The 21,275-nt window shown below is 42.0% G+C and overlaps 1 protein-coding gene across 1 annotated transcript in view; it reads left to right on the top strand.

Annotated features, from left to right (window-relative positions):
- The window catches only part of NTRK2 (neurotrophic receptor tyrosine kinase 2), a 208,541-nt gene that overhangs the window by 114,535 nt on the left and 72,731 nt on the right, over window positions 1-21,275 (top strand). Inside the window, exon 12 of the mRNA XM_075138482.1 lies at window positions 8,503-8,691. Within this exon, the coding sequence (XP_074994583.1) occupies window positions 8,503-8,691 (189 nt within the window). The remainder of the gene's footprint in view (window positions 1-8,502; window positions 8,692-21,275) is intronic.

Genomic DNA, 21,275 nt, shown 5'->3' with positions numbered 1-21,275 from the left:
GGGAGCATTTCTCCACAATCTAGCCTATCTGCCATATCATCTAACCGTGTCTAACTAAACAGAATTTGGAAAATTATTCAAGTTGACGACTCCAGATAGCTTTGCTGTTCTCTCAGATAAAGACTGACTGCCAAAGCAGTGTGGGGAAGTTTGTGTTGCTTCTGTACACATTGTATTTATCTTCTAGACAACAGGGAACCTCATTCCCAGCCCTAGGAATGGGAACGCTTACACTTAGATTATTTATAAAAAGTGTGGAGGGAAGCAATTGTTAATTAATTAGTTTGTAAATTAAATGAAAGGCAACAAGGATTTAATTTTGGGTGAATTATTCTCTTTTGCTTGATGCCAACAAGCGCATTCCAGCTGATCTTTTTTCTTATTGCAGTGATTTTTCACTGTAGTATTTTTGAAGGATTGTAATTTTACCCACGTTTCCAAGATATCCAAACCTGCAGGTGGCTATAATGAATGGTCTTGGTGATCTATATTAAAAAAGATAAATCATTTTTTCTTTGCTTCTTTCACATTTTCTGCTGCCTTGTATTCTTACTTCTCTGGCTCACATACTCGTATTGATTAATACACTACATCCCTGCTAGATTTTTGTCTCAGGCCTGTGTTTCATTTGACTGCCAATAATGAGAGGCCATAAATTCCTCATTCTTTATGATAGGGTACATCATCTGAGCTGCAGATACTGCAAACGTGTCCACGAAGCAGTGGGCAGCTGTATAGCCACCATTTATCCTACAGCTGAAGGAGAGCTATAAGTCCCGAAAGGCTCCGTGGTTCGACAGCCGGGGCTGGCAGTCCCTCCCAGGTCCTGGTCATGACTTTGACAAAGATCCCACCTGCAGCGCTGGACAAATCTGAGCGGCGCAGAGCTCATCCTGTTGCCTCCAAATTGGAATAATAGTAGCATGTACCTCACTGAGGACGAACGGTGAGGATTTATTGGTTATGGTGCTTAAGAGTTTGAAGATGTGTACCAGATTGCAGTTGTGAGATCTGTTATACAAATGCCTCCCGTTCTGGCTGAAAGGAGAAAGAAATCTGCAACCTTTGTGCCGCAAGCTTAGGCTCTGCTGATGGCGTCCCTGGGGAGAGCTGGCCCTGGAGCAAGGAGGCCAGGGCAGAGGGGGGTCACGCATCTTTCGTCCTGCACGGACAGTACTAGCAAAACCAGTACGTATTAGAGACTCATCCTTTTTCCTACAGGGTTTTGCAGTGCTGCAAAGGAGCTTTCTGGGGTGAACGGCCTTGCCAGTCTGTCCCAGTCCTAGACACCTGTGTCTTTGTCCTTGTGTCCTGTATGTCGCGTGGCTTTTGGGGAGCGATTTGCGATATGAAGAGGTCCCCTAGGTTATCCTAGGGAGTCCTCCCTATTTGGAAACCTCCCTTGCAGAAACTATGACCTCTGGAATGCTCTAGCCGTGTGCGTAAAGAGATGTCTGAATGCGTGCATACAGGAGAGTATAGACAAGGTTGTGAGAAGAAAGGCAGCTGAAAGGAACTGACTGGGATTCTTCCACAGTCATGCTCCAGAATAAAACCGAAGCAAGCAAATATGCAGCTGTGGCTCATAGATTCAAAGCCACAACAAAAAGGCCTGATGAAATACTTGAGTGGCTAGAATCTGTGTGCAGTCATTTCAGTAGAAATTGCCCAGATTGCGTGTTTGTTGCTCTCTAGAGGAGTGAGGCATTTGAAATAAGTTTTCCAGCAAGAGGAACATGCATTTTAGGGGAAAGGCATTTAAGTCAGTGTGACTGACCTTTTGACACGTAGCAACACTGAAAATTTGGTACTGTATAACATACTTATTATTTCATTAGACTCAAAGGTATGCATTACTTAAATTATTCTACGTAGGAAAGAAAATAGTTTAGCACTGTAACTTATTTGCTCTGTATGAAAGCGATACAGTGATAACAATGCAATTTAGTCTTCTTGTGAAGCTGCAACAAATGAGGAAAGACAAAACATTGATTTTTCACTTGAAAACAAAAGCAAACCACCTTGGATTCTTGATCACCCCAAATGAAATGTTACATCAAAGTGGTGTGGCTTCATCATGATTTTCAAACAAATGTCTCCACTTTCTTTTGCAATGTTGAGAACAGATTCCTAAGGGCTGCTTCTTGAGTTTAAACCTTTATTTTCAGCCACTTACTCCTGCAAGAGACCTCCAAAGAGCCCCCTTCCTTCTGTTATTCAGAGATTGTTAGAAGTGCATGCTGACAGGGAACAGAGGCATTTGTCTGCTGGGTGTGGGGAAGTTCTCCAGCTCTCCGTTCTGGTTCCCCTGACTTCCTGGGAGCATGCTCTTGGATAGGAACCGAACTTCTTGGGCAGTGTCAGAAAGTTTTTCTCATCTCATATATCAAGAAGCAACAGCATACAAGCTTAAACAAGCACTGGTGGGTGCAAGTCAGTTAAACAGATTAATGATACCTGTCAGAAGATGTGAAATTATTTATCTTCTAAACACCCAAGCCTGGCAAGTCTCAGTTTTCTGAGTCACAGACTTAATGTCTACAATGTGGTTTTTGGCTCAGTGTGCTGCACCAGGATAGAAGGACATGCACTGTTAGAGCTGTGAAGAGCAGTGTGCTTCAGCAGGATGGACTTGGGTATAATGTTGCTTGGGGTGATCTTACTCTTATGTTTTCTCCACCACAAACAAAGGAGGATTAATCCCATAATACTAATTTAGCAACTGAGTGTGACAGTGACTATTGAGATGACTTCACTTAGGCTAAGACTAATGGTTGTTTTTTGGGGAGCTGGCAGGGATGGGGATATGAGACAGGAAAGCTCGGTTGGAAGGTGGGGAGAGGCAAGAAATGCTATTGCTCCACACAGCTGAACGGCTGAGAAGGCATAGGAGGACCTTGCCTTGAACTTTCCCTCATTAAAACCATCAACAGCTGCAAAGCAAAGACCATCTTTTTAATAAGCCCACTCTAGATTTGCAGAAGAATCTGACTTTACTTTGAACAGCTCCACCAGGCAACGTGAGACTGAACTGATTTCTCTTTGGGAAGATTATTCAGCTGGCTTTGAATTTTTTTCCTTGTGTTCTATTTATGTTTTTTAATTCAATTCCCTGTATTCAGCATGCAGCATTTTAAGAGACCAATAATATAAAATAATGTTTCTATAATTGCATTACTTTCTGTTATGCTGGGCTCTCTTATGCAGTCTAATAGAATTGCATAAACATGATTTGATATCACAGTTGCATACAGTTGTTGAACTTAGGAATGCAAAGGAATATTCAAAGTAAAGCTTATAGCATCTCAGTCAGAAAAACAGTGTGCTAAGCCGTGATTGATGAGTTGTCTTCCAGAGGGAGTGAAAGATAAGATAGTGATTCAAGAGTTAAGCTAAAAAGATGTCTGTTCTGGTAAGAAAGTTGGATCCTAGCTTAATAACAGGAAAAATTGAGTATCTGCTCTTGCTGAAGCATAAAACTTAACTTTTAATCATGCAGAAAAGAAGAACTTAGAATCTACAGCAAATACGAGAGTGTCATGGGAAAAGAAATCTCGTGTAATTGCTTTTTCAGAACAAGATATTTAACTAATGAAAAAATACACCCCTCCCCAAAGGAAAAAGAGAGAAAATTCAGTATGGCCTCGAAATTCAGCAGATGCTGACTGATGTGACATGAACTCACTGTCCGGCTTTTGACTTGATGGTGTGCTTTTACCATGTCCTGGCACAGACTGGTCCCTGTTCCCAGAGGAAGTAAGAAGAGCCAGTGCTAGCGTAAGGTCAGCTGAGAAATCTTCCCAGCAGTCAATGTCGTTTTTCGTGGAAGGAGCCACGGTTATTAAGGCATCACAGCACAAAATCATCTCTATAAACAATCCTCTTTACCTGAGCTGTCTCATAACACTTGACTAACCAGATGCATCCTTGTAACTACACAGCTCCAACCACAAAGCTAAAATCAGCTGGTTTTTTGATAATTATTACTCTATTGTTTCCCAGCGTGCCTGAGCCACTAGTAGTGACTTCAGGGATAATTGGAGTGATGTGTGACGCACAGAAGTGTGTTGTGAGGAGGATGCAGGATATTGTAGCCTCCAAGAGATCTTGTCAGAGCTTGGAGAGCAAACATGCAGAGTAGATTGCTTTTATCTTTAACATAGTAGGTGGAGGGAGAAGTAGATGGACACAATGCTAGTTTGTGACCATATAAACTAAAGTCTGAGTATATGTGCTTGCAAGGCCATGCCAGGTGCAAACAAAACCCCTATGTTCTTTTTGATTCTGCATTTGAGAGCCTCTGCTTTTTATTTTTTGCCTGAGCCTGCTTAGCTGAGTTATGCTATTATTCACTTTGGGACTCTTTCTGTACTTTGATACACAGGAAGGTCATGTGGATTATTCCAGTGGCAGCCGGTAGTCAGATGTGTTCCCACAGCCAACTATCTAAGTATTAGCAGAAGTCTGAAATAATGCAAAGCAAAACGTAGCCCCAGCAAATAGCAGTGTAGCAGTGTAGATAGCGTGCGTGTTAAAGCTGCATTAACTCTGATGGCGATAGGAGCAGCAGGAAAGGCTATAGTTTATAATCATGGAACTCCTTTTCCTGGCCAGAAATAGCAGCATACCTTGAAAATAGTTAGTTTTATTAAATTTTATTGCCAAACCTAAGGAAACTCACATTTGTTGACATCACCGAGGTCAAGGACAGCACAGAGATGCACTGTTCAAGAGGTAGCACAAAAGTGGGTTATATTTCAGGGATGGGTGCTGGCACCAGTGAGGGTTAATCATAACCCCACCCCAGCAGTGTTTGGTTGTCTCCAGTTTTCTGTGGGATATGCACTAAGAGAAGTTTGCTGTTTCTGCCTGTCCCTGTGCCGAAGATCATTCACAACCTAGGTGTGGGAGGTATTTTGGCTTTATTATAGCTTGTCAGTTTCAGATATAATTGGTTTTCTTACATGTCACCACTTTTTCAGAAAGCTGCTGGTTTTTGTACACAGAAGGGGTTTTTCTTGGGCTTAGGTGATGCAGAATGGACAGGTTTTTAGCTCAACATCAAAGAGAGGAGAAATTTAGCCCTGCAGTGTATAGCTCTCATGTTTCTTTTCCAAGGCAGGCTACCATTTCTCATCTGGCTCCAGCTTCTATCTTCTTAAGATAAGAAATATGGTCTAAAAATGAAATCAAGTGAAGATGCTGGGCAGCGCATTTGAAGGTGAAGGCCTCTGGAGTTTTCTTAAAAGTTCAACTGCGAGTCAACTATTGGCAATAGCTAATGGCTATTGACAACCTATGATTTTCACTCCCACCAATGACGTTTTGTCTAAAATTTTCAGATTTCACGTGTGAAACCAACAGCAGATTTTATAAAAACCAGAATCAGTAATAGGTGATGGAGGGTAATTATCATACTCATTCTGCCTTTGACAAGTAATTCAGTGACCCCATTTCATCTGGATAAAACCACACTTTAAGGCGCTTTAAGAAATTACCCTTCAATTTGAGCTCAGTGCATATTCAGAAAAGGGCAGCTCTAGCTTCTTGTCAACACAGGTGATGGCCTCATCTTGCATCCCGGAAAATGGTTTTGCATTACCAGAATATCAGTCATAGCCAGCTGCAATGCTGGCCTGTAATTGTAATGTGGCTTAGTGCATTTAAAAATGAAATGTAACTTTATGGTAAGTGGATAGTCTGGCAAATAAGCCAGTGTGGAATCAGTTTATGTACCAGTTTGCTCATGTTGATGAAGAGGTCCCAGCAAAGGGATGTGAGCTCAACTGCCTCTGATACACAAAAATTTCCATCTGTTGAGTTCTCATTGTCTTAATTAGAGAAGAAATATACAGGAAATAGGATTTTTAAACCCAAACAACTACTTCCAAAGACCATTGCATGAGCTGATGACTTGCTAGTAAGTGAGAGGGATCACTAAGTGACACAGCACGAAGTTCCCAGAGTTGAATTTTTCTTAAACTGTCTCATACTGCCAGGAATTGCTTCGGAAATCACCTCGTTTTCCAGATTTTCATCACCTACATCAGAGAGCTTGAATATACTTGCAGTCTGCTTCGTAGCACACGGAACACTAGTTTTTATCAGTTAGCCTAATTGAGTAAATAGATTTGCAAGAGGATTTGCCCATTTGCTGTAAGAGAAGGGATTTCACCCTCAGACTAAAGCTATATTAGTATAAAAGGACTTCGTTTTCCCAAGAAAATGTGTTATTTGTCAGCCTGCTTTTTGGAGCCATTAGCTTGACATTCAGAAAGTTTAGAGACATAAGGATGATGTCTAGAAAAAATTGTGGTTTTAAATGGTTTTGCACTCTAATGCCACTACACACAACTCTCATGCACCTGAAAAATGTGTTGTGACTCCACTTAAGTATCTTGTGTGCCATCTGAGGGACCCTTTCCCACAGTTTGTTAGGCTCTGCACTTCATTAGAGAAATCTTCACCAAAAACTCTTAATCCTGGCAGTTTTCCTAGTAGAATCAATCTTTTGAGGATCTGGGTGATCAGTAATGACAAAACCAGCCTTGGTATTAGTATTTCACTTGATAAATTGCAGAGATCTAGGCTTCACTTACATTTGTCAACAGTGACTTTCCAGTGAAGTGCAAGGTATTTGAAAAATTACTTCTAATGTTGCAGGCGAGGGGGGGAAGCACTTTTTCAAACTATGAGAACATTTCCCTCATGCACTATTAAACCAACTGGGGAGAAAGGAAAGCAGGACAGGGGTGGGAGTACACTCGAGTCTCTAAAGGTAGGGTTGAATAGCCACATGCCAAATTATTTAAGTTTTATTCCTGTGAGCCATGCCATGTAATGATAAAGTGTTTTTGTTAATGATACAGTGAGCCACAAAAGCGTGAGAGTTTCTTTTCTTTAAAGCTGCCTTTTCTTGGCTGCCGTGTCTGGGACAGTCCTAGTTCTCATTTTGTTCCTTAATTATGTGTGTGCTGTGGTGGATCCTGCCCATCTTCTCTCACGTCCCCAATGATGTGTCTACAGGACCTGCTGCTGGTCCCCATTCTCTCTCTCTCTCTGCATCCCCCATCTCTCCTGCAGACACAGATGCCATCTGTGTGGCGGGTTACTCAGTTCTGTCTTGCTCTGCGCTGTTCCTTCTGTCCAACCTAAAACTCAGTCTGGGGCTCCAGCATTTTGCAGCAGGGTGACTGGTGACTTAGAGTAAACACAGCTTTTCGTCGTCCTCAGGGTCCTCTCTGCTGCCCCCTTCTTTGGGGGAAGATTTGTCACTGCTGCCCACGGGCTAAATGCAGGTGTTGTCTGAGGATGCCGTTCCAGGATAGGCACTCGGAGGGCAAATTTTTCCATCTGTTTCTAGCATCGTCTTTTGATTATTGTTACAATTAGAAGATGTGAATGCCACCCCAAAACCCCTGATTAACACGGATGGAGAATGAAGTGAAATGTGACGTGTGTGATCTCTGCTGGCTCTTAAGAGGGGAGGTTACACAAAATGTTGTCGCTGCTAAATGGTGATTCTGGTTTTCTTTGAATATTGGATGTAAACTGGAAGGTGTAATGTGGAATTTAAATGGCAGGGTTAAGTGGCAAGAGTTCACGTTACCTGTGCTGATCTCGCTGTTAGATCAAAGGCCCCTGCAGCTCACAGAAGTGGCACACTATGCTAAGCAGGATTTTTTTTACCCGTTTACAAGGTTTTATCTCCATGGCTCTTTCGTTAAAAATATAAAGCACAGAGTGAAAACAAAACAAAAACTGTCACTGAATTACTGATCAAAATAAACTCCTCTCTGGAAGGTGACTAGACTTAGGTATGGATGGGGGGAGCCAGTGGGATGTTCCCCTGGGTTGGATGAGCCCCTCCGCAGTGACCCCAGATTTTGCAGTGGGGTAGGATGTGTCTTCCCCATTACTCTTCTCAGTGTCTGCTCCCCACCTTCTGTGCGATTCCCTGACTGTTCAAATTGTCCCCTGGATTTTGGCTCTCGACGGTGTTGTCTTTCAGAAATTACCAGCTTCCCACATGATGATGAGCCCATCTCCTCTGTGTCTTTTGACTTGTTTTGTCTTGTCAAAGGCAGGGCAGGCATTCCCTGGATTTGTGGGAATTATTGCTGTGTGATTCAAGTAGGGCATAAGATAAAAAAGTTAATGCGTGTATTTCATAGCTTATTTCTGAGAATGACAGAAGGAGTTCAACAAATTTGGAGATCTTTCCCAGTGACAGACTATGCTGGACCCTGACATATTTAGTCTAGGTGATCTACCAGTACAAAAACTTGCTTCACATTCCAACTCCTAATGGAAAAAAACCACTGTTCTCCGTCTGCACTCAGACATATAAAATTCCTGAGGTACAGTCAACAAGGCACACAGAGAGCTGTTGACTATGGGGATGGAGGACAAACTGGTCAAAAAAAAAAAAAAAAAAGGGAATCATCTGAGGGAAGGGAACCATGTTCTGAGTTACAGGAAGATCTTTGTTTCTAACTCTAGGTCCTTCTTCAGTTATCAGCAATGATGACGATTCAGCCAGTCCCCTCCACCACATCTCAAATGGCAGTAACACGCCGTCTTCTTCTGAGGGGGGTCCTGACGCAGTCATCATTGGGATGACGAAGATTCCTGTCATAGAAAATCCCCAGTATTTTGGAATTACCAACAGTCAGCTCAAGCCAGACACCTGTAAGTACAAACCACTATATGTGTTTCAGTCATTCATTCTATGTGTGCAAGTGCTGGGGCTCCTTAACAGAGCTAGCAGAACAAAACGCGCTAAATTCCTGGGAGTGGAAGGGTGGGGTTAAAATGTATGCAATTTGTTAAACGTACATGGGATGAACCGCTTTACATCTGTCAAAGCCAAATTCAGCCCTTGTGATGGGTCAATGAAGTCAACAGTGTTACGCTCAAAGCCCGATCCATATTCCATCAAAGTCACCGGTAGCCTTTCCATTGATTTCAGTGGTCTTTGGCCGGTTCTGTGCACTGAATATCTTCTTGGGAGAAAACAAATCCTGGGTCAGAAGCAGAAGTCAGTATTGTTACATACGCACTGCTTTTAAATTGATCATATTGGCAATACATAACCTAACTTTGAAATCTGAGTATTTTTAAAGTTATAAGAATGATAAGGGTTAAAACTTCAATTCTTTTAATTTCATTGTATAATTCAACCTCTACAGCCGGAAAAGGTGTTGAATATTTAAAAGTAGAGCAGAAGGTTGCATGATGGACAATAAATGTCACATACAAATTCTTTCATGTTCAGTTAGAAGCAGGTGAAATGTGAAAAAATGTGAAGAGTTAAACTTGATTAATTATGAATAGTTAAAAAAGAGTATCCCTAACTTCAGATGCTACTCTTCAAACGTAGTAACAGTTTTAGAATTGGACATGTGAAATGTTGATTTTTGAATCAGTGATTAGCATTGCAGCAGATAACTGAAAAAATACTGTATTGTAATTAATAGTAACCGCACTGCTTACTATTTTACATTACATTAAGGTCTTCAGGTGTTTCAGAGAAGGTTGTTCCTGCCTCTTTTTTCCTCTTTTTTTTGTGTGAATGTACATACATTTCTGAAGTGTTACTGGAAGTCTGAACTGTTTCTCTGGGAAGTCACTCTAGAGATTCCCATTATAGCTGGTGAGCATTGGGCTTGCAACTAAGGGATGCTACATCCTATCTGTATCCTATCCTGAATGATACCGCTTCATAGCACAAACTGTAGTCTAGGGGATTACTGCCAAGGTCAGAAACCTTTGCCTCCAACTTTGCAAAGCTTAAATGCCATAATAGCAATCTTTCTTGACCTGTGCAGGAGGGCATGCATACATACGTGTATGCATGACTTCTAGGGTTGCAAAGATTGATGCTGGACTACCTATGTATCTTGTGAATATTAATGCTCATCTACATCTAGATTGTTGCACTAAGCACAATCCACAGAATGATGTTCCTGCAGCGCAACAGAAGGTCTTTTTCTGCCTTTTTATTGTACATCTCTGATGTTCGCTCTTACCATAGCTTTTTTGTATGGCACTATTTTGTGATTAGAAAAGCCACATTATCTCTTCCACCAGAGGATATTTGAATAATCTGGGCTAGCCTATGCAGTGGGACGCGTAAGGTAATCACTGAATTGGTGATACTTGATCAGCACAAGGAAAATGTTGTACAGATGCATTCTGATTAGAACATTAATTCCTGTGAAGAATAGAAGCCGTTAGGGTATCAGAAATGGGCAACATGCCCACAAGAGCTCTCTAATGTTATATCAAAGGCCATGCTTTTAAATATGAGGCTACTGTACCTCCATTCCCAGCTGCATTAAACATTATAATTGTTTAAATAAACATCAGTGACTACAGAATATTTAACTTCCAGCATTAATGTTGAAACAACATATATGCTGTTCTGGGGAAAAACCCAAACTACCAAAACACAGAATTCTCTCACATTCAGTAAGCCGCACATTAAGTAGAGACACATTAAATCATGGCTGACTAGTGCTAAGTAGGTCCTGATCCTAAAAATACGTAAGTCTGTGTTTGGTTTTGGGTGCTGCAATGAAACCCACATGGTGTCAGGGAAATTAATCACAGTACATGAAGTTCCGTTTGTGCATAAATACTTGCAGAATGCAGCTCAAGACTTTGCTATGGTGCTCTGGGGAGGTTTGTGGGGCTGATGCTCTGCATTCTGCCACATTGCCATGGTGGTCCCAGTCTTTGTGTTTTTATTGCTTTAGCAAAGAGAAGCAGGTAAACTGTGGCAGTGTATAAACCAAGGCAGATTTCTCCTACCACTTCGAGCATCTGTCCAATAAAGAGCGTAATTAAAATTGTCTCAGACAAAAATGGTCTTCCCAGAAATAATTTCACATACGCTCCCTTTCTGTCTCTCTCACTCGCTTATTATTACAGAGCTGCACTTGTCCTTTCTTAACCTGCCAACCTCGTCCTGATGTGTATATCTGGTATTTTTAAACCTCTAAGCTGAGTAGCTCTCATACCTTTTTCCTGTTTACAATAATGCCAGCTGCAGATGTCATCTTCTTTCTCATCCCCAGCAAGATAATTAACATTTATGTTTATTTCCTACATGGTCTAAGTTCCATTGTCTGCTAGCATTAAACACAACAATCACTGACAGTCATGCTGGAAAAGATTCTTACGTATTTAGCGTATGTTGGTCTGTGGAAGGAGGTGAGACTTCGAGCTAGGTGAAACTGTACGCAGATCATATTGCAGTTTTCACAGAAGTTGAAGGAGTACGTCTGCTGTGAGTAGCAAGTGGAGTTTCTTTTTTGTTATCTACTTAAGCCATATTCTGACTTGTCTACAGATAACCATTTCTGAATACAGTATCAAGCTCCACTGCAAAGTATTGGAAATGTATGTGTTTAAAAGAAAATGAAAAAGTTGATTGCGATCAATTTAGTTTGAAATTTCATCACTGTATCAGTAAATTGGTACTTTTTGCTACTGAATAACTAAATCCCAAAGAGTAACGGCTTCTAAAGAGTCAGTCCCAGGCTAAAAGTTATAGCCCTTTCTTCTTCTTGAGAGACAGCTTTCAAGGTGGGAGAAGCAAACTGATGAAGACCAAAGACGCATCGACTGGAGGGGTCGGGTTCCAGTCATCCCTCAGAAGGACTGAAATTCTGTTCCAAGTTTCAGCACAAATGCTCATCTGTACCTTTAATTGACATAAAGGTAGAAAATTACTCTTCATCTTCCAACTGGGATTGGCTGATATTTCCCACTCCAGCTGCTTGTCGTCTTAACTACCCGTTTTCCTTGCCAGCAAACCCACTGATGCTTCTTCAGCATCTTTTTCTGTCTGACACCCCATCCCAGCACTCCTGGCTTTTCCTTTCCCTGGCATGTACCCTTGGTTGCTGCTGGCTGGTGGGCTCATCTGCCACTCCAATATCTTGAATATTTCCACCTTGAAAGTTTACAGTCTGTGGTGCACAGACATGTTTCAGACACGTACCAGACTTCCTGTTTCCTTTTTGTGTGAAATCAAATGGTATTTCCTTTGGCAGTACTTGGCTAACAGTGACAACTCTGATTTCAGATATGTGAGAGAGAGTCCGCAGCCCGGAAATGGTGAAATGCTCTTTGCTCTTAAGTCATGATAAACCAGGTTGTGCTGTATTCGCATCAGCCTGCAAACCTCTTGCCTGGGAACTACCAACAGTGTTCAGTTGTTGCTGTTGAAAATTGGGCCATAACTTTGTAGTGAAGTAACATCACCAGGTGCAGAAACCTTGCATGGATGGCACCTTGCAAAGATTTTTGCCCTCTGAAATCAACTGGAAGATGTAATATCTTGTGGACATAGGTGCTAACTATTGCTAGATGGTTAGCTTCACCAATCTTATGATTGGTGTCACAGCCCCTAAGCTATTTGGTATTTTCATTAATAACATGATATTTCAAAAATTAGTCTTCTACATATCTGCACAGAAATTGTAGTTGCTAAAGTTGCCAAGCGAGCCTGCCAGACCTGTTGAAACAGGATGGAAGAAACGAAGCCATTTTCCCCATGAACGGCTATGGACTTTCTTCATTCATCACTTAGCTTGCAGCCCGGTGCTTGGAATATATCAGCCCATTACTATTACATTTCCGCGATTAATGGTGGAAATGCAGTCAGTAAATAACATTGCTGTGTTAGTAGTAATGTGAAAAGCAAAACCTAAGGAGAGGGCATGCATAAAACGTCAGTGGAACTGCCCAGGTTGAGACTCTTGGGGCAGAATTTGAGTAAGAAACTGCTTGGAGGTGGTTTTGGGATTTTGAAAATCAAACTGTTCTCTGACTCTCACCCCAGTAACCCCCACCCCCACCTGATGAAGTCGCTGTAGTTGTTTGGGTGCAATTTCCTTTCACGGAGGGGTTTGCAAGCTCCAGGTTTCAGGCCCCTGGGTGGATAAATAGCAGCTGCACTGACATCAGTTTGCACTTCTCAGCTAATCTGTAGTTGCAACTCACTTAATTTCATCCCTAAAGGTATTATCGATGGTGGAAAATAGTGTACTGGGCAGGCTTGTTGATTAGTCAGTGGGTGGTTTAGTGGCAAGATGTTTTCAGTGGCTGGCCATACATATAGCCATTGCATTTTAGATGATGTGGTGTGGATTGTGGCTTTCCTATTTGGGAAATTTGGGTATATTCATGAGATAGTCCTAATATTTTGTCTATATTTCTGCAGTTTGGGATTGTGTTCCTTCAAGTACAGGAGTGTGGATGTGCAGTTTAGATAATAACTATTGTACTTCCAGTTGTTCTCTGTTAGAGAAAGTCTGCAGCTGACTACAAGTTGGTAGAAATAATTTTTGTAAATTAATTTTTATTTTGCTGATCTGAAAAAATGAATTTACAGTCTAGAGCTCCAGTTCCACAGTAAAATTGCTAATTGCATGTGCGATGCTAATTTTAAAGGCAGAAGTTTTGAGAGCATCCCTCTTCTATCCCATTTTGAACACTGAACTTTTCAATTTATGCTTAGGGATTTTCGTTTACATTTTAGGGATTGTTACACCATTTAGTTAAAGGTGATCTCAGTCTTTTTCTGGCTTTCCTTGTTCTTTAACTAGAGATTTCTTTTTAACAGATACATAGCCAGACTTTGGTTGTCCCTGTTAGGCAGGAAAGCTGCAGAAATGCTCTGCTTCAGCCCACCACCTTCTTGAATGACTTTTAAAGGAGAAAAGAAATAGGAGTGTTATTCTTATCATTTTATCATGACTCCCACAGTACTGGACTTTTCTCTTTAAAGCCATAGGTCTTGGAGCCTGGTGATGATGTCAGATTTCATTTTAGAATGAAAAAAATGTGAAGAAAAGCTTGAGAATGTGAGCCAGACCCCAGAAGGCTGAGGAAAGAGACAAAAAAAAAGATCTGGATTTGGTTTTCCTCTGTTTATTACATTGTGATTCTTTTTAAACTCAGTTTCATGATTCGGGAGCATTTGAGCATGGCAGCAGCATGTGTGGGTGCAGAGGTGGCCCCGCTCCGCCAGTGTGGGGAGACGGCCCTGGCACAGCTGCTGCAGAAACCAGTGGGGAGCAGCCAGATACTGGGACCCGCTGAGTTGCATTTCCTCTCCCAGGCCGTTTATGGAAGGGTGCAGCTACTTGTAGTTCAATACTCGCTTGTTTCCGTGGCTCTGACCACTCACACCCTGCAAGGCAGACTGGTTTCTCTTCATTTTGGAGTGGGCTGACGACCTTCTCCCCAACCCTTGGATCACTAGCAATGGGCCATTTGATATGAAAAAACAAGTAGTTGTCTGTATTTCCAGGGTAGGTTCAACACAAGGAGGGGATGTGGTCACCTGCTTTGTATTTCTCAGGCATCCTTGCCCCAGGAGTCCCACAGCAGAGCCTGGCCCCAGCGCATGTGTTTCCTCGCTGGGTGCCTGGGCTCTCACTGCAGAGCGGGGACGTGAGAGTCTGGTGATACGGAAGCAGCAGGCAAAAAGGAAAATTCACCAGGAGAGCCTCTACGCTGCAGGGATCTGCCAGGCCTCTGACCCAGAGCAGCAGAATTGTTCATTTCCACGTGCTGCTCATCCTGCACACATTTCTACAGGTGTCCTGTAGAAAATAGCAATGTGCAATGAGCGGACTGCTTGCAGTGGACAATCTCCATTTGACTTTATTCCCCATGTAACAAACGATGAAGTGTTCCAGGTTCTATCTGTCACCCTACACTTTCCTACAGTTTTGAGGAACAGGTAATTTTTGACACACATTGCAGGTAAAAAATAGACTGAGTTGGCCCCTGTGCACAGAAGAAGGGTCTCCCAAGAGCAACACACTGTCAGCATTTCCATCTCTTTTGAAAGGCTTTTATATCTGACTGACCACAAAAGAAAGGCTGCTGTAGTAGTTTCTTAGCCAGCTAAGCCCTAAGCCTGGGGATTTCCCATCAAGTCCCAAAGTTTGCAGAGCTGAAAATTTATAAGCAGCTCATTTTCCTATAAAAGACACCATAACCTCAACAGCCAGAACGCAGAGGAGCAAAACTGATCAATCTTAGTGAAATCCAGACTGGGAGGAATCCAGACTCGCTGTCCAAGCTGAACTTGCCAATCTTGGCATTCGGGATTCAGAGGTTGGAGGCTTAACCGGGCACTCACTTCAGATGCTGAAAACCAAAAAGCTTTAGATGCTGAAAGCCAAACATGAATGAGGTTGAGATTACAAAGAGGGATATACATATTATATTTACTGCTTGTCCTGATCCCATTGTGTGCTTTACTCTGAAGATATTTTATTGGCTAGGTAAAAGTATAAAGGAAATACTGGCTGAATAAAGATACAAAGATATATGAAGGTATATTTTATTATCTTGATTAAATACTTTTGTAGTTTGATTGCATGTTTTAATCCCTGATTGCAGCCACCATTTCAAATGTGTGTCTTTGCAATTGTTCATCAAGTCATACATATGTCAGAAATGTCAGCCATATACATCGGTGGTGTATTTCATTAGTTGCATTTGACTTTTGTTAATTGGCGAGGGATTTGTTTCCCAGACCGTAGCATATTGAGTCTTAGATATTTTTCCCAGTAATGTGGTCACATATTTCCTTTGCCCAAAAAATAAAATGTAACCGGGAATAAATAAATACATGAGAAATTAGATTTTTTAACTCCTGCTGCTCATGCTGAGATTCAGCAGACCTGCATTTTTTTTGTTTTCCAACCAGATGGAAGAAATTCTCCCAAAGGCAGAAACCTTCAACTTGAAAAGTATGAGTTTCTACCTCCTTAAAAATTCAGAATTGGAAAGAAAGGAATATTTCCACATTTAGTGTAGAGGTGAACCCTTAGAATTACTTCTGCCCCCAGTAGTTACTTGTGTTGCAGTTTTGATCTGTCCATGAAGTCCATCTACATCTAACAAAACCGGCAAGAAATCTGCTTTCAGCAAAATATTTGCATTTCATCACACAGAATGTGGTTCTGTGACCTGAATTATTCGGTAAACTACTTGCTCTGAGAGTCCAAATGCTGGAAATGCAGCTGCAAGAAAGAACAGCTTGGACTCTGATCTTTACTTTATGAATAGCATGAGTGTTTTATCACCTGGAAATACAGCACATGAAACATACTTCTGGCTAAATAGTGGATGTTATAAGGAAATCTGAGCAATGAAGATCCAAAGTATGCATTTCAACTACAGAGACGGCATGACAGCATGAAGCAAGACAGCATGAAATAAGCACTCTCAGGGAAGTGTCCAGTGTCAAAATTCAGGTAGAGCGTGCACCTTCTTGTGCAAATTTGTCAGGTAAACTTCAGATGAGCACACTGTTCTTCTTCAGCAAAGCACTAAAATGCACTGTCAACATCAAGCCCAACCATGGGCTTCATGTGAAGAGCACACTTAAGGACTTTATGAAAGAGGAAGTGAAATTAAACACATGCGCAAGCATTCTCTGCAATTAGGGTATTAGTCAAGATCAAAAAAAAACAACATGGTGCTTTTTAGTAGGTGTAATCTCAGTGGCATCGCTACATTCAGTTTGTCATTTGACAATACAGCTGTATCAGAAATACATACACTATTTTGGCACCAAAATATGTAGCTGAATCAATAATACAAAAATGACAAATAGCACCATTTATATTGTAATGATTAAATTATGCCTTTCAGGCTCTGTGCTGCCTTCTAAGTTTTATGGATGTTGATTTTATATGCAGTAACCTGCATATGTATGTAAAAGCGTAATGGAAAAATAACATGATGGAGGTTAAATGGGTAGTACTTACATTCAAGCTAAATGGGAAAAAAAAGTAATCCATTGTGAAAAACTCCTTATCATGAGCCTATGCATGGGAGCAGGATTGGGCCTTGGATTTATTCTTTTTTGTCAGAGAGAGTTTTGGCTAAATAAGAAACACAGATCCCAGAGAAGCAAGGTAGTATAAATAAGAATAAAATGAGAAATTTTAAGTCTAATAAATACTAAAGTACAAGAAAATAAGAAATAAATCAAATAGCTTCGTAGCCAAAATTATTTGATAAACCCCACTTCTAATTTTCTTGAGTTCCTCATCAAGCAAGTGCATTGTTGTTAAGAAACATGGATGTGTAAAATGCAGTTAGCCCTGCCTGAGCACAAGCTCACCCAAAGATGAGTTTTGGGAGAAAATGATCAGGAATACAGTTGTCCGCAACAAGCATTGGTTAAGACAGGGTAGTATTTACCGCAGTTGCAGTGTGAGCTGTGTTGTTTTTCAGCTGTGTATAACATCTTCACACCTCTCCCTGGCAGCTGTCTCTGAGGAATTAAGGCTGTCAGTGTTTGAGACTGTGACTTTTGAGAGCAGTTTAGCAGTTTGTGTCCTGGAGGAGACTGTGCGGTCGGCTTTGCAAGTTTGCAGATCTGCGTGGTGCAGGGAGGCTCTGGGTGGCAATGGGTTACATTATGCCTGAAGCCATCAGAACTGCAGAAGGGTCGATGACCCACTCTGAATATATGCATGCCCCTCCTATTTATGTGTTTCTGTGTATGAATGAGGGTGTATTGGCTTGCACGGCAGCCCACGCGTCCAGCTGTTCACCTGCCCTGTCCCTCCCTTTCCTACATCATTTGTGCTCTGGCTACCAGGTTCTGCGAGAGAGTGCTTTCCCCGCTGCATCCCACTGGTGGTGGATCCACGCGGCTGGGATGCGGGAAGCTTGTGCTCCCACCCCTGCCCTATCTCCCCACGCAAGCAAGGAGTGCTTATCAGGTGCTCTGGGGTGCCTAATCTCAGAAACGTTTTTTATTTTGTGGTCTGTGCAGCTTGATTATCATTCTGTCTTGAGAAACCTTTCCCAGAAAAAATGCCACCGCGGTTCATAAGGTCCAAGTATGTTTGGTTTGGTTTTGACAGGGTTTTGCTGAGGAGCTCCTCAGGCTTAGCTCCATGTGTGTTATGGGCATAGGACAGGCCAGCAGCAAATGGAACCTAACAACCATTTAAAGTGTTGTCAGAAATAAAAGTAACACCGTTGGTAATATTCTGAAATATTCTGTACTATTCTTCAAATAATTTTTTTCAGCATTAACTTGTTAATTAAGCTTCTCAACAGGCTTCTCATTTTCCACAACAGCACTTGGGGAAAAATGATAAGACTCTTTTTTTCTCACTGGAAGGTGTTTAATTAATATACGCGTTTTAGTTTAGACATGCATTCTGCATAATAAAATACTTGAGCTCAGCATTTTTTACTCATCTGAAAAATATGGTGACGCGGGTAGACAATTCCAGGAACACGCTTCCATCATTAATTAACACAAATAAAAACCCACCTGCTGAAACGTATCTTTATAATCATCTCTTAGAGCTTTCTCACTTTCTCTTAAGCTGGTTTTCTTTTGGTTTGTTGGACAGAAGCAAGAGCACCTTTCAGTACCAGCTGCTCTCTCTGCCAAGGATGCCTAAGGGACCTCTGCTTAGTGGGACTATGGCTGCGGGGCCAAGGAGAGACAGGCAGCCCTTGAGCTCAGTAGTTCCCAGGCTGTGCGGGTTAGTATGAATTTCTCAGCCTGTGGTTGAGCAGGAAATTCCACAGAGAACGGGTTATCGCTCTTCAAAGGCCAGTATGTGGATTAAGTCATGAGGCATACAGATCTGGTATGAAGTGAACACTGGCTTGGTCATATCTCTAGCCCATCAGTGCCCATAATAATTGAAGACTATTATTTGCAGATTGCAGGGTAATCACTGTGATTGAAGTATAAAACCCCTGCAGGGGAAAAAAGTGTCAAATAACCTAATTCAAGACCCTGTAACCAGGTCTGAAATTGTTAAAGTTCTGTTGATGAAAACTTGTGCAGTACCTCTGGCTAGCGACTTGCTCATTAGCTTTTTGGGGGCAATTAAACATTTAAATGGAAAACATCTTGCACGGGGATATTGTTTGCATTTAGAAAAAATATGTGGTGTATGCATACCAATTATAACCTGTGTCTCTAAATCGCAGCATATCTCTGTGTAACTAATAATCTCCCTAGGGATTTTTTTTTTTAAATTTCTGCATTTGGGGAATCTAGATTCCATTCTCAGCTGTCAGCTAGGCCATGAAAGGAGCATCTCAAAGACATTCAGGTGCTAAATCAACGACTAACTGGTTTTCTAAAAAGCCCCTGAACAGCTTGGAAGTGTAAAGTCTGGTCAATAGAAATCAGACTGTAAGTCAGCTTAATACTTTGGACAATTCCAGTAAATGGTTCCTTCGCCTTTAGCTACCTCAATGCCTTTGAAAACTGGTTGCTGGAAACTCTGTTGAAAGTCAGTAATTGTACAAGTCACAGGGTGCACAAAAAGGCTTTCCGTCTCCAAGAGGATATCTTGAGCAGCACTGAGTTGTATTGGAGGACTGCAGTCAGAGTTAAGGAGATGGGAAGCGAAGCTGCCTTCACAGCAGCACTTCCTTCCCCTCTTCCCTCCTCCCACCTTGTTTTGTTTCCCACAGCACTGGAAAGAAAGAATGGAAAACGTGGTGGTTGTCTCTATCACGTGGTTATTTATTCCAAAGACTGGATAATGAGAAGCCAAATCTAACTTCAAACAATCTCCGATTTATACCATTTTGAGGGAAATACAGATTTGACAGAATGTTCAACTGCTGTTATGAATACTTCTTTGAGCTACAGTTTCAGTTAGAAACTTTCTGAACTGAAGCCATTCCCACACAGCTCCTCTCATTTCTGAGTGTTGCTTAGGATTTGTTTAGATTTGGTTTCTTAGGCTGTCTTTCAAGGATGTGCTCTCATTTTTTTGGTGCCCACAACTTGGAAGGCCTGTGGCTGCCTTAACAAAAAAAAAAAATAGCTGAAAACAATACCCATCAAGGGGAACGTGTCCCACACAAAGTAGGGAGGAACAGAAAAAGGGAGAAACAAATGGAAAAGAAACAAAAGAACCTCAGTCTCAGCCTTTGGCAGAGAAAGAACAATACATGACTGATTTGCTCCGACTGCTTGTGCAGGAGGACACGATTTGTCTTGTCCCTGTTTTATTCTCATCAGAAGAAAAGCAACTGTTTTGCAGTATTTGCAGTCTCCACTCAAGAGGCTGTTGAGACTGGAATAGCAATGGGATTGCCTTCCAGACAGAAATGCATTGACCAGCACTGTGTGGGAAAGCCTTGCAAAGCTCCTTCTTGGGTAGTAAAGCGCAAGACAAAAGTTTATGGGCTCATTCTTCATCCTCTGATTTAGAAGTGGAAGTACGCTGTTACACAGGGACTGTCTGTGCTGGCCTGTGCTTGTGGTGCTTCGGTCTGTGAAGTTCACTTGTGCAACAGGAGTGCACAAAGGTGCTGTATCATCAGGTGAGAGTAAAATGATTGTGTTATCATTGTCCAGCAATGCCGTTCCTGTCTATGTTGATGGTAAATTCTCACCATCATTTTGCATACTGTGTCTACTCAGTTTGGGTGTAGACTAATTGCTACAGTGGATCTCAGTATAATTTTTCTGGTACCTAAAAGTGGCTGGTACTGTACCTATTAGCAACCCTTCACCAAATAAGTATCTAATAAACCTTAAGGAGTATATTTCTTTCAGGTCTTCCAACACGTAGAGATTGTTGGAAGACAATCCTGTCTTATGCGCTGTGACGTAAAGATTGATGTCCTTTTTTAAATATTAACTCTGTCTAATAAACCAGCAGATATGTATGGTATGTAGCAGCTTCCCTGACATTAACAGCAACATATTTCTATCCTCCTGTGGCCGAAACCCTCAGGACCAGGAGACCAGAGGAGAAGAGGGATCAGAAGTAGCTAAAAGGCCAGAGGCTCACAGCTTGCCAGCACCCCCAGCCATTGCAGCAGGGAGCTGACGCTCATCTGTCCTGGCAGACAACGATGTGAAACAGCGTTAGCATCATCAGAGGTGCATTGGCGTCCTGCACCCGATGTAATGACTGGGGTGAGCCTTTGGTACTGTATCGGGGGCTCTGAACCCCCACTGCATTCGCAACGTGCCTGGGGAAGGGACTGCTGCCCACCCCTCTGCAGCAGGGGAAGTAGGCAGAGGCAAGTTCGCCATCTTTCAGCTCCTGCAGCCCATGGCTGACTACAGGTGTAAACTGCCTTTGACTTCAAGTCGCATCAATTCTCTGGCCACCACTGGGAAGGTTGGATTCGCAGGCTGGACCCCTTCAGCTGCCACAGCTAGGTCCAGCAGGCATCAAACATGAAGCCCAAAAGCTCTGCGCTCAACTCAACCTTGCAGGAAGGGA

The sequence above is a fragment of the Calonectris borealis genome, chromosome Z, assembly GCF_964195595.1.
Source record: "Calonectris borealis chromosome Z, bCalBor7.hap1.2, whole genome shotgun sequence".
NCBI lineage: Eukaryota > Metazoa > Chordata > Aves > Procellariiformes > Procellariidae > Calonectris > Calonectris borealis.
Note: the sequence above shows the minus strand (reverse complement) of the source record. Positions and strands in the feature narration are given on the sequence as shown.